At 44.1% G+C, this 16,885-nt stretch overlaps 1 protein-coding gene across 1 annotated transcript in view; it reads left to right on the plus strand.

Annotated features, from left to right (window-relative positions):
• The window catches only part of LOC146063585 (interferon-induced, double-stranded RNA-activated protein kinase-like), an 82,362-nt gene that overhangs the window by 3,296 nt on the left and 62,181 nt on the right, over positions 1-16,885 (plus strand). The window contains exon 2 of the mRNA XM_083176095.1: positions 6,249-6,376. Within this exon, the coding sequence (XP_083032221.1) occupies positions 6,270-6,376 (107 nt within the window). The 5' untranslated portion in view covers positions 6,249-6,269. The remainder of the gene's footprint in view (positions 1-6,248; positions 6,377-16,885) is intronic.

A 16,885-nucleotide genomic window follows, 5' to 3' on the forward strand; every position in this document is an offset into this window, starting at 1 on the left:
CCCCAGCTATTGGCACCTTTTCCTCACAGAATCGTAAACCTTAGCTGCGCAACGCTGTACCCGCCCCCTTCCTCTCAGACCGGCGCCATTTCCAGAGGCACGCTGTCTTCAGAGTCCATGCTACAGCTCTCCCCTGTTAAACCATCTACAGGCTAAGTAGAAAACTTTCACAGCAACCCTTAATCCCACTGGCTCCATAGAGCTTCAGAGGTTGATAGTGGGGTGTGATAGCTTGTATAGGCTGTTGTGTGTGTGTGTGTGTGTGTGTGTGTGTGTGTGACGTGTGCTAGATCTATCCTTTACATACTTGGATAATCTGTCTACTCTCAGATATTGAGCTCTGCTATTAAGTCACACAGTGGTATCATTCTAGGGCTTTTTGGGTGAATTCTCCTATTGTGTACCATATACCCCCTTTAGTTGGGATCATGTCCAAACGGGGGCGCGCTCAGTCAGAGTCAACTCAGCTCCTGTCTTGCAGAAGCTGTGCTGCTGGTTTATCTGAGCAGGATGTCATCCAGGACGGATTATGTGTCAACTGCTTTATTCCCCCTGGTCAACCATCTGCCTCGGGGGCCCCCTCTCAGCCCCACTGGGCAGCCTTCCAACATTTATTAAGCACTTTAGTGGATCGCTTACCGCCTTCCAGTAGCCCAACCCCCTCCACCTTGGGTGGATGCCCTGTCTAACACGGTGCAGACCTTGCAGCAGACTTCGGTGGCCATGCAGAGGCTGCTGCCCACTGCTGTCGACAGTCCGGGATGATTCTGATGATGATGCTAATAATTAAAATGTTTATGCAGATGAGGCTGATGATGATCCTCCTCCTGATGATGATCAGGCCGATGATCCCATGCCCACTGATACCCCTGCTTCACAAGCAGAGACTCCTGATGTGGCAGCTCTCATTTATGCTATCAGGGATGTACTTTTGACGGACTCAGATGAGCCTGAGCCCACTGCCAAGACGAGAGGGAAACAGAAAGTCATTAAGGCACAATTCCCTCACTCTGACCATTTAACAGAGATTAGAACTGAGCAATGGGAGGCCTTAGGCAAAAAGTCTACCATCCCAAGAAAAATTCTGTCCAGATATCCTCTTCCACCTGAGGATTGTAAACCTTGGGAAATACCTCCACCGGTTGATTCCCATGTAACAAGGTTAATAAAGCCTTCAGTCCTGCCAGTCACTTCTGGGTCGGTTCTTAAGGATCCCACAGATAGACGTTTAGAACAGTCTCTCAGGGCCATCTATTCCTTTACCGGCGCAGTCCAGAGGCCCACTATTACAGCCACTTGGACGGCCAAGGCCATTTTGCCCTGGCTTCAGACAGTGGAGGATGAACTCCCACTTGATGCTTCTGAGGAAGCAAAAATGTGTGTACATCACATCAGGCAAGCGGCTCTATATATCATGGAAGCAATGTCTGACGCAGGCTCATTAGCAGCCAGGGCGTCTGCTAGCTCTATCCAGGCTCGCCGCATTATATGGTTGCGTCCATGGAAAGCTGATGTAGAATCCAAGAAAACAATGGAAGTACTCCCCTTTAAGGGTGATAACCTGTTTGGGGAGGCGCTTAATAAAATTGTGGCGTCCCTTGCAGCTGCTAAAACAGCTTGTCTTCCCAAGGCCCCCTCCAAACCCGACAAGCCTGCGGCATGACGGGTTACGCCTCCCGCAGGGGGACCCACAGGTGGGAGGCAGGCTTCTGCACTTCGCACCCCAATGGCTGTCCACAACATCGGACGCTTGGGTGAGGGAAGTGGTATCACAAGGATACTCAATATCTTTCCTAAAGCCTCCTCCTCGAAAACGGGCTCTGCCCTTCGGATTGGCCACAGCCCCCAGGGTTTTTACGAAAATCATGGCGGTGATGGCGTAACTTCTCCACAAGAAGGGCATCCGGGTCTTCCCATACCTGGACGACCTCCTGGTGGTGGCAAAGTCTCCGGAGATTCTGTTGTCACACCTGCAGACAACAATTTCAACTCTCCAGACACACGGATGGCTCCTGAACTGGGAGAAATCCTCCTTAACTCCTTCCTTAGCAAATGCTGCACCTGGGAGCACTCCTGGATACCCGCTTATTGCGGATGTCACTTCCAACAGACAAATGCAGATCCCTGCACCATAGGATACAGTCCTTTCTCCAAGCTCCACAAGTCTCAGCCCACGAGGCAATGAGAATTTTGGGACTCATGGTCTCCACTTTCGATATGGTGGAATGGGCTCAGTTCCATTCTCGCCCTCTTCAACAACTCATCTTAAGAAAGTGGGACGGCCTTCCTCACCACATCAGGTCCACTTTCCTCTCATTGACTCCTCAAGTAGTGGAATCCCTGCAGTGGTGGCTCCAAATGAATCACCTGTCCAAAGGGCGCCCATTTTGGTTCACAGAATGGACAATACTCACCACCGATGCCAGCCTGCGAGGCTGGGGGGCGGTAGTAGGATCCCGATCCTTGCAAGGCGTTTGGTCTCCCCAAGAGTCCCGCCTTCCGATCAACATTCTAGAATTACGGGCAGTCCACAATGCCCTAAGTCAGTCTTTGGATCTGTTGAAGGGAAAACCAGTCCAAATCCGGTCGGACAACGCCACGGCGGTGGCATACATCAACCGCCAGGGAGGAACCCGCAGCAAAGCTGCCCTAGAGGAAGTGTCCAGGATTCTCTCCTGGGCGGAGAAACATCTTCAGGCCCTGTCAGCAGTATTCCTTCCGGGCGTACTGAGTTGGGAAGCCGACTTCCTGAGCAGACAGGACATTCATCCGGGGGAGTGGTCACTCCATCCGAACGTATTTGCTCTCCTGGTAGAGCATTGGGGCCTACCGGACATAGATTTAATGGCATCCAGACACAACAAGAAAGTGTCCAGATTCTGCTCGAGGTCCAGAGATCCTCAAGCGTGCTTTACGGATGCCCTGTCGGTCCCGTGGAGGTTTCATCTGCCTTACGCCTTTCCTCCAATCAACATGATTCCCAGAGTGATCAGGAAATTCAAATTGGAAGGCGGGAACCTAATCCTAATAGCTCCGGCCTGGCCTCGCAGGCATTGGTATGTAGACCTGCAGTTGCTGTCGTCCCAGCCACCATTCCCTCTGCCCATCCGAGGGGATCTGCTGAGTCAGGGTACTTGCTTACATCCGGACCCTCAACGTCTCTCTTTGATGGCGTGGCACTTGAGACTGCCTTGTTGAAACGCAAGGGTTTCTCCACCAGAGTTACCAGGACCATGCTCCGGGCACGCAAACCAGCATCCTCCAGGATATATTAGAGTCTGGCACTCCTATTTCACATGGTGCACACCAAAGGGATATGACCCAAAAGTTTTCAAGGTGGCCCATATTCTGGCCTTCCTTCAAAAGGGCCTTGACTTGGGTCTGAGACTGGCCTCCTTGAAAGTTCAAGTGTCGGCCCTATCGATATGGTTTCAAAGGAAAATTGCATTCCTCCCGGATGTTCGTACCTTTCTTCAGGGAGTGCTTCACGTACAACCTCCTTATGTACCTCCCACAACACCCTGGGATCTTTCCATTGTGTTGAGGGAATTAACTAAGCACCCATTTGAACCGCTTCGTTCAGTGGATCTTAAATGGCTTACGGTAAAGACTGTCTTTCTCCTGGCCATTTCTTCAGCCCGCCGGGTCTCTGATCTGTCGGCACTTTCTTGCAAAGTTCCATTCTTGTCTTTTTACCCGGATAGGGCGGTCCTAAGGACGAAACCAACCTACCTTCTAAAAGTCATCTCCAGGTTTCACATCAATCAGGAGATAGTAGTTCCGGCGTTCTCATCCGACAGCTTGTCATCAGAAGAACGTCTTCTTGATGTGGTCAGGGCTCTGACCATATATGTCGACCGATCTAAGCTGGTCAGAAAATCTGATTCCCTCTTTGTTCTCTATGGTTTTCACAAAAAGGGATGGCCGGCGAGCAAGCAAACTATTGCTCGCTGGATCCGCATGACTATCCAAAAGGCTTATCAACAGGCTAATCTTCCGGTCCCTGTCTCTATCAAAGCACACTCTACCAGAGCGGTTGGTCCATCATGGGCTGCACGCCGAGGTGCATCTGCCGAACAGCTATGCAAGGCTGCAACGTGGTCATCTGTCCATACCTTCATCAAGTTCTATGCCTTTGACACGTTCGCCTCCCAGGATGCCTCCTTTGGTCGTCGGGTACTTCTGACACCTCAGGCAAACTCCCACCCTTAATACGGCTTGTGACATGCCCGATGTCCACTGTGGGACCCATGGACCCTGACAAGGAAACGGAAAGTTATGGTAGAACCTACCTTGGTTAACTTTCTTTCCTTGAAGTCCATGAGTTTTCCCATATTCTTGTCCTCTAGGGTTGGAGATCTGGATAGAAAGCTCTCCTCCTAGAAAGGATTGTTGTGCTTAATCCTGGAAACAGCACTGTGGAGATTCATTATTCTTGTGTCAAATTATTTCTTTTGAGTTTGGTATCCCATTTGTGTTTCTCCTAGCTGCAGTTTTTCTGTAAGTGCAGGTGGCTTTTTATCAACTTTTGTGTCCATAATTAAATAACAAAACCTCACAGTCACCAATGTTAATGTGACAACGCGTATCGCCGTCGCTGGGGGGGGTATACAAACGGTGCCTATAGAAATGTGCTTAGTTTCTTAGCAATCTAGTCAAAGTTTTAAGCTCAAAGCTGCCCAGTGTGTATGGCCCAGGGATGAGCGGTGAATGCTGCTGTGCGCTCCCGCATCATCCCCGGGAAAGCCGTTTATGAGCGGCTTTGAGGACGGCTTTGCATAGCGATGCGCTATGCAAAGCCGTTCTCTCCCCGCTGACAGCGCCGGGCAGGGGGAAAGCTGCTCTGTGTATGCACTGAGCAGCTTTCCCCCAGTGATGATGGCGATCATTGCTCTTCATACACACTGGGCATAGTCGCCCAGTGTGTAAGGGCCTTAAGGCTATTCCAGATCTTACAGAGGGAGTTTCATTACTACATATTGTTTAGACCTCAATTTAAAATCCAAACCAGACCAGGTTTAAAATCTTAAGTGTGTAGATCTGCAGATGTGATAACACAAAGTTTATATGTTCACTACACCAAGCCAATTGTCCCTGTAGGTGTGTGTGGCTAGTCACCAGGTGAGGTTATTCCTTAAACGGCAGAGTTAAAGTTGTATTTTTAATTTCAATCTTTATTTTTTTGCAACAAATAAAATAAAATAGCAAGATTGAGGGCCAGATTCTTTAAGCTTCAAAAGTGATAAAATCCAGAGTGATAAACAGCCAGCCAATCAGCTCCTACCTGCCATGTCACAGGCTGTGTTTCAAAAATGTCAGGCAGGAGCTGATTGGATGGCTGTTTATCACTCTCTATTTTATCACTTTTGAAGCTTAGAGAATCTGACCCACAGAGAGTAATCCAATTACTGAAATGACAGGCATATAACAAGATAAATATGATTTGTAGTCAGATGAAAAAAGAAAATCCACCAAAGAAGAGCAATAGGATATTTATGTTTTTGAAGGATGGAATTAGTCCTGTACACAAGCACTCAGTGATCACTCCTGGTACTCTGGTTTCCTCCCACAATCCCAAAATATACTGTTAGGCCGGTTTCACACACTCCGGCTCCTGCCGGACGGTGAAATCGTGCGTGGCCAGGGAGCCGTGCCGCACACATTAGTTGTGAATGGACACTATTGTGTCCATTCACACGGGAAGGCCACGGCCCGGCCGCACGGCTGCAGCCGGATCTGTGGCCATCCCCTCCATGATAAACTACTGTGTGCGGCACGGCTCCCTGGCCGTGCGGGATTTCACCGTCCGGCAGGAGCCGGAGTGTGTGAAACCGGCTATAGGCTAATTGGTTCCCAACAAATTAACCCTAGAATGTCTGTGTGTGTGTACATGTTGTAGGGAATATAGAGTGTAAGCACTGGGGCAGGGACTGATGTCAATGTTCAAGTATTCTCTGCAAAGCGCTGCGGAATAGGTGTGCGCTATATAAGAAACTGTTAATAAATAATAATAGTGGGTGGGCACTGTAGCATTAGGGCGAATGCGGCCATGTCCTCGGCCATCCCTTGCCCGCATTTAGCCACAGCTGGAAACCTTGTGTTTCGCATATTTTATATACACAGAAATATATTTGTTAACCTTTTAGAAAAATGTGAAAATGATTTTGTTCAGTTACCATCTGTATTATCTTATATACATCAGTTAATGTGTGTATATATAAATAAATGTTTTTTTCTTTTTCTTTCAGTGTTCTTAAGTGATCTACAGTATGGGAGATCTGAATTGTAAAGGCAATCTTATAGCCCTCTGTCAGAAGTTGGATCTGACTGTTAGGTTTGAAGAGGCCTCGGCAACAGGACCCCCTCACGATCGAAGGTACAGAGGAGCGTCAGACAGAGAAACACTAGAGCTTCTTGATGCCTTCCTGTGTTGATGTTACCCTCCCCATTCTTCCAATCACCATTAGCACATTGTCATTATTGCAGTAGGTGCTCAATTATATCTAGTATTCTAGTCCTTGTCATATTTCAAGCTTTGCTACCTCCAAATTGGAAATCATAGATACAAGATCACTGCAGCTATAACGAGAATCTGTAGGTGACTCCGCTGGGTTGGGATCACTTGGTCTACAGCATGATGGTCGACATGGTTGTATGTCGAAAGGTCGTTAGATTGACAGGTCATTAGTTCGACAATGTCTAGGTCGACATGGGGTTATTCACTGTTTTTTTAACTGAATGTGAACACAGTCGACATGGACACAGTTTAAAGTGCACGGCATCCCCTCGCATCGCTCGCTATGTGTCGGGCACAGTGCCTCGCTACGCTCGGCACACTATTTTATTCTCCCACCACGCCCTAGTGGATGGTAGGACATGAAATACCGCCTGTCGGCACATATCGGTTAAAAAAAAACAGTGAGAAACCCCATGTCGACCTAGACATTGTCAAACTAATGACCTGTCGAACTAACGACCTGACGAACTAATGATCTTTCATCCTAGACCCATGTCAACCTTTTCCCATGTCGATCTAGACCTAATGGTGTCGACCTAATGACTGTCGACCATCATGCTGTAGACCAAATGACCGCATCCCGATTCAGCTTGTGAATGATTATTCAGCTGTTTAATAGTAACTCTTAGAACTGTGGGTTGTGTTCTCACAAATATGTGATGACATTTCAATGTCATTACAAATACAACAAATAAAATTCACCCTTATGTGGGGGAAAAATGTGAGTGTGTGTGGGGGGGTGTTTTGGAGTAGCAGCCGTGCTGCAGCATGGCCATCGTTAACGAGGACCTCCCGGACGAGGGAGGGGGTCATTAATGACATGCGTTAACCATGATTGATATCTACTGAACAATCAGGTCAATTTCGGAATATAGCCAAATTATCCATTTGTTCAGCAGGTTACCGATAGGGGCCAATATCATGCAGCATATACGGACAATATTGTCCACGTCCCCTGTCATGTACTGTGTATGGAGCCATGCACAGTCTAATGCCGGCCAGCATCTTAGCACCCGCTCAGACGCTGCCCGGCTGTTCCCGACCCGGCCTGTGCAGCGTGACAGTGCAGGCCACACCACTCAATCTGCTGCTGTCCGGTGGCACCGCCTGCCCCTTCTGCTGCTGCCAGTGCCACGCTCCCAGAGGCACCATGCACCCACTACCGTTTGCCCTGCTCCCGGCCACCCATCCATGTAAGTAAGTGTGTGGGACGGCCAGTGTGTGTGCATGTGTGTGGGGTGGGGGGCACACCTGGGCAGTAGGGATGCCGATCCTAGGATTGAAAAAATGCCCCGGGATTGGCATCCCTAACTGATTGAGCCGAACTGGTTTTAGTTTAGATATGTGCAATTCAAGTTATATTTACATTCTGTTAGACAATCAGATTGTGCTTGCGAAAGCAAGCACATGGTTTTGGTTATATATAAATATATGAAAGGGAAGCAAGGAATTGCTTTATCCAGTTGTTTCACTCTTTTCAAAAGTAATATGTATTTGTTAACATAGTGACATAGTTTGAGCGGTTGAAAAAAGACATTATACAAGAGGGGGTGGTAACCTGTGCTCAAGAATGGTAAAGGCTGGTATATAATAGTTCTGATGTGCACTTCGGTACAAATAGTGGTATATGGTACAAATATAATGCTGAACTGCACGAAAGTAACAGTGTGACAGGAATGAAGTGTGGTGTGATGTACACGAGGGAAATATGGATAACCAGAAAAACATGAAATGTACAATGTGTGCTACACGGATTGGTAGTAATGAAAATAGGCTGTATATGCAAGCAGTAGATTGATTTATTGTGATAACACACAACAATACTGCCAAAGGTATGCAAAGGTGGGGATGGGGTATAGTGGGCTGCTGGGCAGCGGGATGGGTACAGTGGGCTGCTGGGCAGCGGGATGGGGTTGAGTTCACAGTCCAGATGTGGGGGGAGAGAGAAAGAACACAGTCACAATGCGGGTCCCGTCCCCTCCGCAGTGCACCTCTCACCTGTGCAAACTTCCTCTGGATCCCGGCTTTTCTGTCCACTTGTGAAATCCTTCTTGCTGGAGCTCGTTCAGCGCTGCGGCTGAGTGGTGAGCCTTGCTCCACAGTGCCTGAGCGGGATGTCACTTCCAGGTCGCGGCGAGGGATTCCACCATCACCCGGCGTCACTGTCCTGCCGGCTCCTGTGCGCTCTACTCCAGGCCGGGAGGAGACTTAGGCCGGTTTCACACACTCCGGCTCCTGCCGGATGGTGAAATCCCGCACGGCCAGGGAGCCGTGCCGCACACATTAGTTGTAAATGGACACTATTGTGTCCATTCACACGGGACGGCCACGGCCCGCCCGCACGGCTGCAGCCGGATCCCGCAACTGGAAAGGACGGCTGCCGGGCTGTGGCCATCCCCTCCATGATAAACTACTGTGTGCGGCACGGCTCCCTGGCCGTGCGGGATTTCACCGTCCGGCAGGAGCCGGAGTGTGTGAAACCGGCCTTAGGGGGATGGGGTAGTTGCTGGAAAAAGTGGTGTTGGAGGTGAAATTCTCCTACGCGTGTCGGAGAAGTAGACTTTGGACTGCATCATTTGATTCAGGCACAGAGAATGGGTGCCAATGAAGAAGTCAGGAACTTTTCCACAGTAACCTTCTTTACGAATATCACTAAGCCAAGATAAACCCTGGGGGTTTTCTCTGTTTTATGAATAGACCCCCAAAGTACATGAATTTCATTTATTTATTTTTTTGTCCATACAGTGACAAGTGATATTATGCTGCTTTTAGAAGGTGGCGGATAAGGCAAAAAGGTGGCAGTTCTGCTTTGTATTTTACTTATGCTCCGTGTCATGTGAAATTTCCGTGAGCACGCTGTATAGCAAAGCGCTTGCACAATAGAGATGCGTCTGCAAAACCTTGTGGATGCATCAAGGGCAGGGACTTGCCCTGCACTGGGCATTGTAATTTTGGCAAAATTCATTAAATTACAACTTATTCTGAATGAGGTCCATTGGCTGTTAAGCTTATGCTGGCCACACATCAGACCAACTTTCCTCCAACCATCCAACTAGTTGGTTGGATGGAATAAAAACCTGGTACTGGATAGGAGAAAATGTCATTTGTAATACCACATCAGAAAATGGACAACAACTGTCACTCAGACAATGTACTGTAGTTGGACCTATTTGATTTAAACAATTTCACTGAATGTCCATTCTCCTGAGTTTGTGAGCAAATTGCTTATTGGTATTTGCCCCCATACAGTACCAGATTTTCAGTCCAACCAACCAACCAACTAGTTGGATGGTTGGAGGAAAGTTGGTCTGATGTGTGGCCAGCATCACTGTGCATTAAGCTGTTGGGCACAATGGTCTCCACCTTTTAAACCATCCAGTGTGCTTGATTCCAGTTTTGGGAATTACATTGGGAATTCCTACTGTTCTCTCCGCTGGTTTTCTTCAATCTCTTATTTGGTGACTGATTTCTAATCATATGCTCCAGGGATGGACCTTGGTCTCTCCGGCTTGTCACAATGACCGCAGATGCAAGGCTCTTAATTTGGGGTGCTGTGATATTACACATCTGCCTCCAAGATGTTTGGTCATCCAAGCAATGTATTCAAGCTCTCAGCCATCTGTGTAGCTCTATTGAGGGCTCGTTTTTGACCTGTGCAGATTCAGTAAAAAAACTCCATGGTGGTGAAGTATGTCAATCATCAGGGCAGCATTAAGAGCATGGGCGCAATGCCAGAGGTGGCTCGTATTCTGTCCTGGTTGAAGGCTTTTGTTCTGGCAATCTCAGCAGTGTTCACAAATGGCTGATTTCCTAAGCAGAGCCATATTTCTTGCTGGAGAGTGATCTCTCCATCCGATGGCCTTCCACCAGTGAGTTATTTTGACCTTACGGCCTCTTGCCACAACTTCAAGGTATCACAATTTTGTGGAAGGTCCAGAGACCCAATGGTGTTCATTATTGAATCCATGAAGAGTCTTTGGAACGTCTGTCATATCTGTTTTCCTTGATTTAGACATTTCCTCAGGTGCTCTCGTACGGGCCACTGATCACTGTATACCGTTGATCCTAGTGGCTCCAGACTGGACTCGCAAGTCCAGGTACAGTAATGTTTTCAAACTGTCAGCAGGTCCCAGTTGCGTCTTTCACTATGGCCAAATCTTTTAATGAGGGTCTGTTTCTGCATGAGGACCTTCCTTGGTTGGTTTTATTGGCCTGCCTCTTGAGGGCTAATGGTTTTTCTTCATCAGTCTGTGCAATGTTGCAAGCCTGGAAACCAGTTTCATCATGCAATATAGTGTTCATTCTAGCACCCACCAGCTTTCAAAACCCATGCAGTTCCTGTTCCCTGCCTGGGGCGTCGCTGTCTGCTGTGGTGTTTCTAGCACAGGTCTGGTTTGCATATCAGTGCTAATATACAGACCACGCTGTGCTAGAAGCACTCCAGCAGACAGCGACACCCCAGGCAGGGAAGAGGAACTGCATGGGTTTTCAAAGATAGCCGGTACTAGAATGAACACTACAATAACCACAGGGTCTGGAGAATCTACATTTTGTAGTGTGAAAAGTGCGGGGTTCATATTTTGAGGTTTCACCTTATCGCTTACAAGGCTGTTTTGAAGTGGCTCTGGCCTATGTAGAGTTGTGGAGTGGAGGAGATTAGGCTCAACGGATAGTAGATTAACTGCCAGTTCCTATAGCACCAGCAACTCCCATTGTCCAGTGTAGAGTTTTAATTTAGGGATCATATATCTCTCTTATCCCAATAATGGTTATTGAGATTGAAATATTATATAAAATATATTTATTATATCTGGTATTGATATAATAACATATATATTTGACATCTGCAATTATATTCTAATAGACTTTACAATACAATATGCAGAGTACTTGTCATACTTTGATTCCCCAAATATATAAGAGTTCGATACTTGTAATTTTAGCTCCAATTGAAGGATTTTATTTATAGGCAAACAAACCATACAGAATAATTGTAACACAGTAATTAATGTATATGCTATTATATATATTTATATACGCCTCCTTGCTTATATTACCTAAAACAACATTAAACAATTGACAGACTTAAGACTGCTATAAAACTAACATAAATTGTAAACTTCAGTATTCCATAACTTTATCAACAACTGAACATTTATATCTACCATGATTACTCACTCACTCCAGCCCATCGCTTCTAGGTTCCGTTCCTCTCTCCTGCTCGTGGCTCACATCTCTCCTCCTGACTCACTGAATGGGTTTCTTGCTGACTGTCCGTGTGTCTGTGAGTCTGTGAGTGAATGTCTACTCTATCTCTCTCCTTATATCACAAATACATGAATTGAAGTTCCCTGTTCTCATGACGTTATTGAATTTATGGATGCTAATGGTGACAGGGTCTCCTGCTTGTCTGGACGCTAGTGGTAATCTCCATTGCGAGATTTCCTGTTTCTGGGCTCTCCCTGTGCATCAATCTATTTTACACTCCTGTTGTCAAAATACAATAGTGTCCTGTCTGTCCTGCAATGTAACTTGGATGATATACTAGCAGGCTACATTCTCCAGAAAGGAAACCAGATGGCTGGAGTCTGGCCCATAGTGTATACATTGCTTAATTAATAAATATAGATATATCTGGGGAGGGTAACAACACTATATCTGCTTAATAGTATGCCTTAGACATTTTGTCTCCTAAATTAATTCAGTTGCATTTGATATGTTACAAAGTGGTCATTCATATTATTTAGTAAACCCAAAAGCTATACTACGATGTCTAAACATTAAACTCTGATGTCCTAATTATTAAGCTATTCCTATTTTTATATACACATACATAATATATACTATGGTTAAAATCACATCACATTACATTAATGATGGTATAAAACAATATCTATATGCCTATATGGTAACAGTCCCCCGCTTGTGACCATGAGAAATTATTTTGATTGGTCACACAGTAAATTACCATACTTGCTTCATATATATTTCCAAACTTTCTTTTTCAAACTATCCTAAACATAAATTAACCATTGGTATGAAATATCCTTCATTTAATTAACCTATTTTACCCTATAATAACTAAATTTGACCAGGGACAGAGGTTATTTATATTCAGTATTCATGAGGAAAATATTTTCATTGCTACAGACAGTTATATGCCACGCCACGGCTCGCCTTGTAGATCTTGTTTGGTCGATGAGTGAGGACACTTTCCTTGTACTGTTGCTCACAGTGATTTCCTGGCTGAGGGCTGTCACTTGTGTGGGTTGCAGTTCTTGGAGACACTTTACATTTGCAGTATGGTGGACGTAGAAGTAGAATTCTTCATAGAGGCTGTTGACTTGCTTGACATGTTGCTTTACATGTATAGAGGGAATGTGTGTGGCCCTTGGAGTGCTGTGGTCTTGATAAATTTCTTCACCACAGTTTTGATAAACACAGGGCCTTTGATAAGCCTCATTAATGCAGTCCTTAGCGAGTTCGCTTTGTATGTCCTTTACGATTATCGCTGTGATCGTGACAAGTTTCGTTGTGCGTCCTTAAAGATTATCGCGTTGCAATCATGATAAGTGTCCATGTCTCTCTTTAACCCCAACCTCGTTGTGTTGAACAAAACAGTTTGTGATGTTGAATACAGCAGTTGAAACTTTAACCAAGTATTTTTGCTTTACTTGTTGATAAGAACATTTATCTTCAGGCATTGGCAGGTAAATGTCTGGGGTAGATTCTAAAGGATCCACTCCGTTTATACTAAATTTCCTCACTGAATAATAATTTACCATTCAGTCTCTGATCTCTTACCTACTTTCCTATATGCTATGTTATCTTAAACTAAAATAACCATACACCAGCTAAATCCTATAACTAACAATGATATTTTGATTTGACATACCTATGACAACATCCTATCAATACATATTTTGATTTAACGTATCTATGACAACATCCTATCAATACAACAAATGACTATGATTTTGCTTCAAACAAATATTAGATATCTGTTAAGAATGGGTTTGGCTATATCTGATTCCATCCAGTGTGTGTGCGCTATGCAGCCATGTGCATATACAATAACTACAATATTCCATCTATGCTATTATTCATTCTCTTAGACTTGGTTAAGTCTGTATTAAGAGATTGGTCCATCTCAACAACTAACAAAACGTTTCTCTTTTACAATTTGATGTAAGGCATACCATTCTTTGTCTGATATTTAAATTAGTTTGAAGCTTTTTAAGAAGGAAGCGTATATATAATCAGCATATAATAAGAATAAGAATAAGAAGAAAAAGAAAACAAATATTTACAAGGTATATACAATGACATAAGAATGAAGATCATATGTGTGACCAGATCAGCGATTAAAAACGTATGTACAGTACAAAAGGTTTCTGCATGCTTGCAGGGGTGAGATTCACACTGTAAGAGGTGTGAGCATGTGTCCTGACAAACACACAAACAATGATTGCTGTAGTGAGGGGGTTAATGAACTTCTCCTGAAGAAGAGAAAAGGGGATTTTGTCCATGTGTCCAGAAAACAAATAGTAGTTGCTGTATTTAAACCTTTTCCTTCTCTGAAGGACTGAAGAAAGAAAAATAAACTAATAAAAAAAAAGTCCTTTGATTTTTGTCCATGTGACAGTTTTTGGATTCTCCTTAGATGACAAACACAAGCTGTGCAAGGTACTGGCTCTTTGCATAATTGCAGCAATAAAAGGTTTAGTAGAGGTTATTGTTGCGACTTGGGGCTTTCTTTAAAACTTTGCGTCCATTAGTATTGAAGCTGCTGTGTAGGACTAAAATTGAAACAAAAAGAAATACAATTACTATCATTGCTAGTGGTGTGACATTGCTAGCTATATCTTTTGTGCTATCTACTGGTCCAACATTGCTGGCCATGTTTTCTGGTTTGTACCATTTCTCTCCTCTATGTAAACTTTGCTGCAGGTATGATGCAAGTTACATTTAATCTGGATCTTGTATCCATTTAAAAATGTGGCAGTTTCTTACACCACCCAAGGACTAGATTTAATCTAAAAAGTAAATGAACGATACTCCCTGTTGTCATTGCCAGGATGCATCTTTTCTCGATTTGCTTTTGGTGGTCCTGCGAGTTTCTTCAGTCTGGAAACTTGGAGCTTCTGAAAAATATACTTGTGGGGCGAAAAACTCGTTAGGCTGTGCCAAATATGCTTGGTATGACTCGGGTCTTCATGTTTGACCAAACCTAAAATAAAATGGTTAGGACTCCAGGACATATAAACATTCTCATCCTGGTGATGCTTTTTAGCATTCCTGTACTTCTGTGTGGTGTTCACAGATTGACACTCTGCATGTGGTCTCTCTAAGAGACTGTGGACATTTGCTCCACCACTAGATGTCTCTAACTGCTGTGTGGGGGTTACAGAGATGGTGGAACCTTTTGTGTGATCATGCATGCTCAAATTCATGCCATTGCTCAGCTCAGACATATTTGTGGCTGAATACATTTGCTCATTTAATTCTGTGACAACTTTACCTACAATTGGAGTGTGTGTATACAAGGTTATTGCCAGTTCCCTTTTCCCTGAGGGCAACACAATTTCTTTTGTCACAATAGGGACTATGAGAGTGGATTCTGCAGGATCACTCTCCTTCTCATTGTACTGATCTCCCCCCTTAATCAAAACAGTGCAGGGGACATCTCGCATTGCTCCTGCTTTATTTGCAGTAATATTACGTTCTCTCTCTATTACAGAGCCCTGATTAGCATCTGTGACCATTTCAGACTTTGTAGTCTGTTTGTGAATGAGCCCCTCTGTGGTCTCATCCCTGCTCCTAACACCTTTGCTGGGTGCTTCTGTGATTCCTTCATGAGAGATCTGGACAGTTTGTTCACAATCTGCCAGAAAATTTACTTTTGTCTCAGAATTCTTCTGAGTACACTTCTTAACCTTTAGGGATTTTAAGAAGCAATGCACCTTTGCATTCATTTTCAGGCATGCCCTCTTGAGACGTGAACCTGATTTCTCTTTACATTCCTGCTTAACTTCTAAAGTCGCTGCTCTGTGCATTTTCCTAAATGTTACAGCAATTCTTTGCATTTTCAGCATTGCACTTATTTTACAATGCTGTATTTATACTTTTGTACACAAGATATCCTCCCAATGAGAGTGTCCGGATTCTCAAAGTTAACTCTAATATCTGGTACTAATTTTAATTTATTTGGAAATGCTAATTTCCATTATTTATTCATTCTAGGCCTTTACAATTATCAAGTGCCTATTTAGTAACATACCCCACTGTGATCTTGCAATGTGTCAGCAGGCTAACCAGCCTTTGTGCTGAACCTAGTAAATGTAGTATTAGTTAAAAATGTTTCTGAATAATGCCATATTATCAATATCTAAGCGTGCACTCCCAGATAATGGTAACAATGGAATATCAGTTCTGTTTCACCAATACGTTATTCTAGGTCTACAAACAATGCAAGATAAAAATACACAATAGTATTACGTTTTCCTAGATACATCCTCACTGTGATTCTGTAGGTTAGGTAGCCAGCTTCACGCATCTGCTACTCCTTATAAATATTATAATCATACAATCCGATACCAAAATGTACAAGTCCTGCTGCGGTCGCCATTGTAGAGTTTTAATTTAGGGATCATATATCTCTCTTATCCCAATAATGGTTATTGAGATTGAAATATTATATAAAATATATTTATTATATCTGGTATTGATATAATAACATATATATTTGACATCTGCAATTATATTCTAATAGACTTTACAATACAATATGCAGAGTACTTGTCATACTTTGATTCCCCAAATATATAAGAGTTCGATACTTGTAATTTTAGCTCCAATTGAAGGATTTTATTTATAGGCAAACAAACCATACAGAATAATTGTAACACAGTAATTAATGTATATGCTATTATATATATTTATATACGCCTCCTTGCTTATATTACCTAAAACAACATTAAACAATTGACAGACTTAAGACTGCTATAAAACTAACATAAATTGTAAACTTCAGTATTCCATAACTTTATCAACAACTGAACATTTATATCTACCATGATTACTCACTCACTCCAGCCCATCGCTTCTAGGTTCCGTTCCTCTCTCCTGCTCGTGGCTCACATCTCTCCTCCTGACTCACTGAATGGGTTTCTTGCTGACTGTCCGTGTGTCTGTGAGTCTGTGAGTGAATGTCTACTCTATCTCTCTCCTTATATCACAAATACATGAATTGAAGTTCCCTGTTCTCATGACGTTATTGAATTTATGGATGCTAATGGTGACAGGGTCTCCTGCTTGTCTGGACGCTAGTGGTAATCTCCATTGCGAGATTTCCTGTTTCTGGGCTCT

Source organism: Crinia signifera, chromosome 3 (genome assembly GCF_055691185.1).
Source record: "Crinia signifera chromosome 3, ASM5569118v1, whole genome shotgun sequence".
Taxonomy (NCBI): domain Eukaryota; kingdom Metazoa; phylum Chordata; class Amphibia; order Anura; family Myobatrachidae; genus Crinia; species Crinia signifera.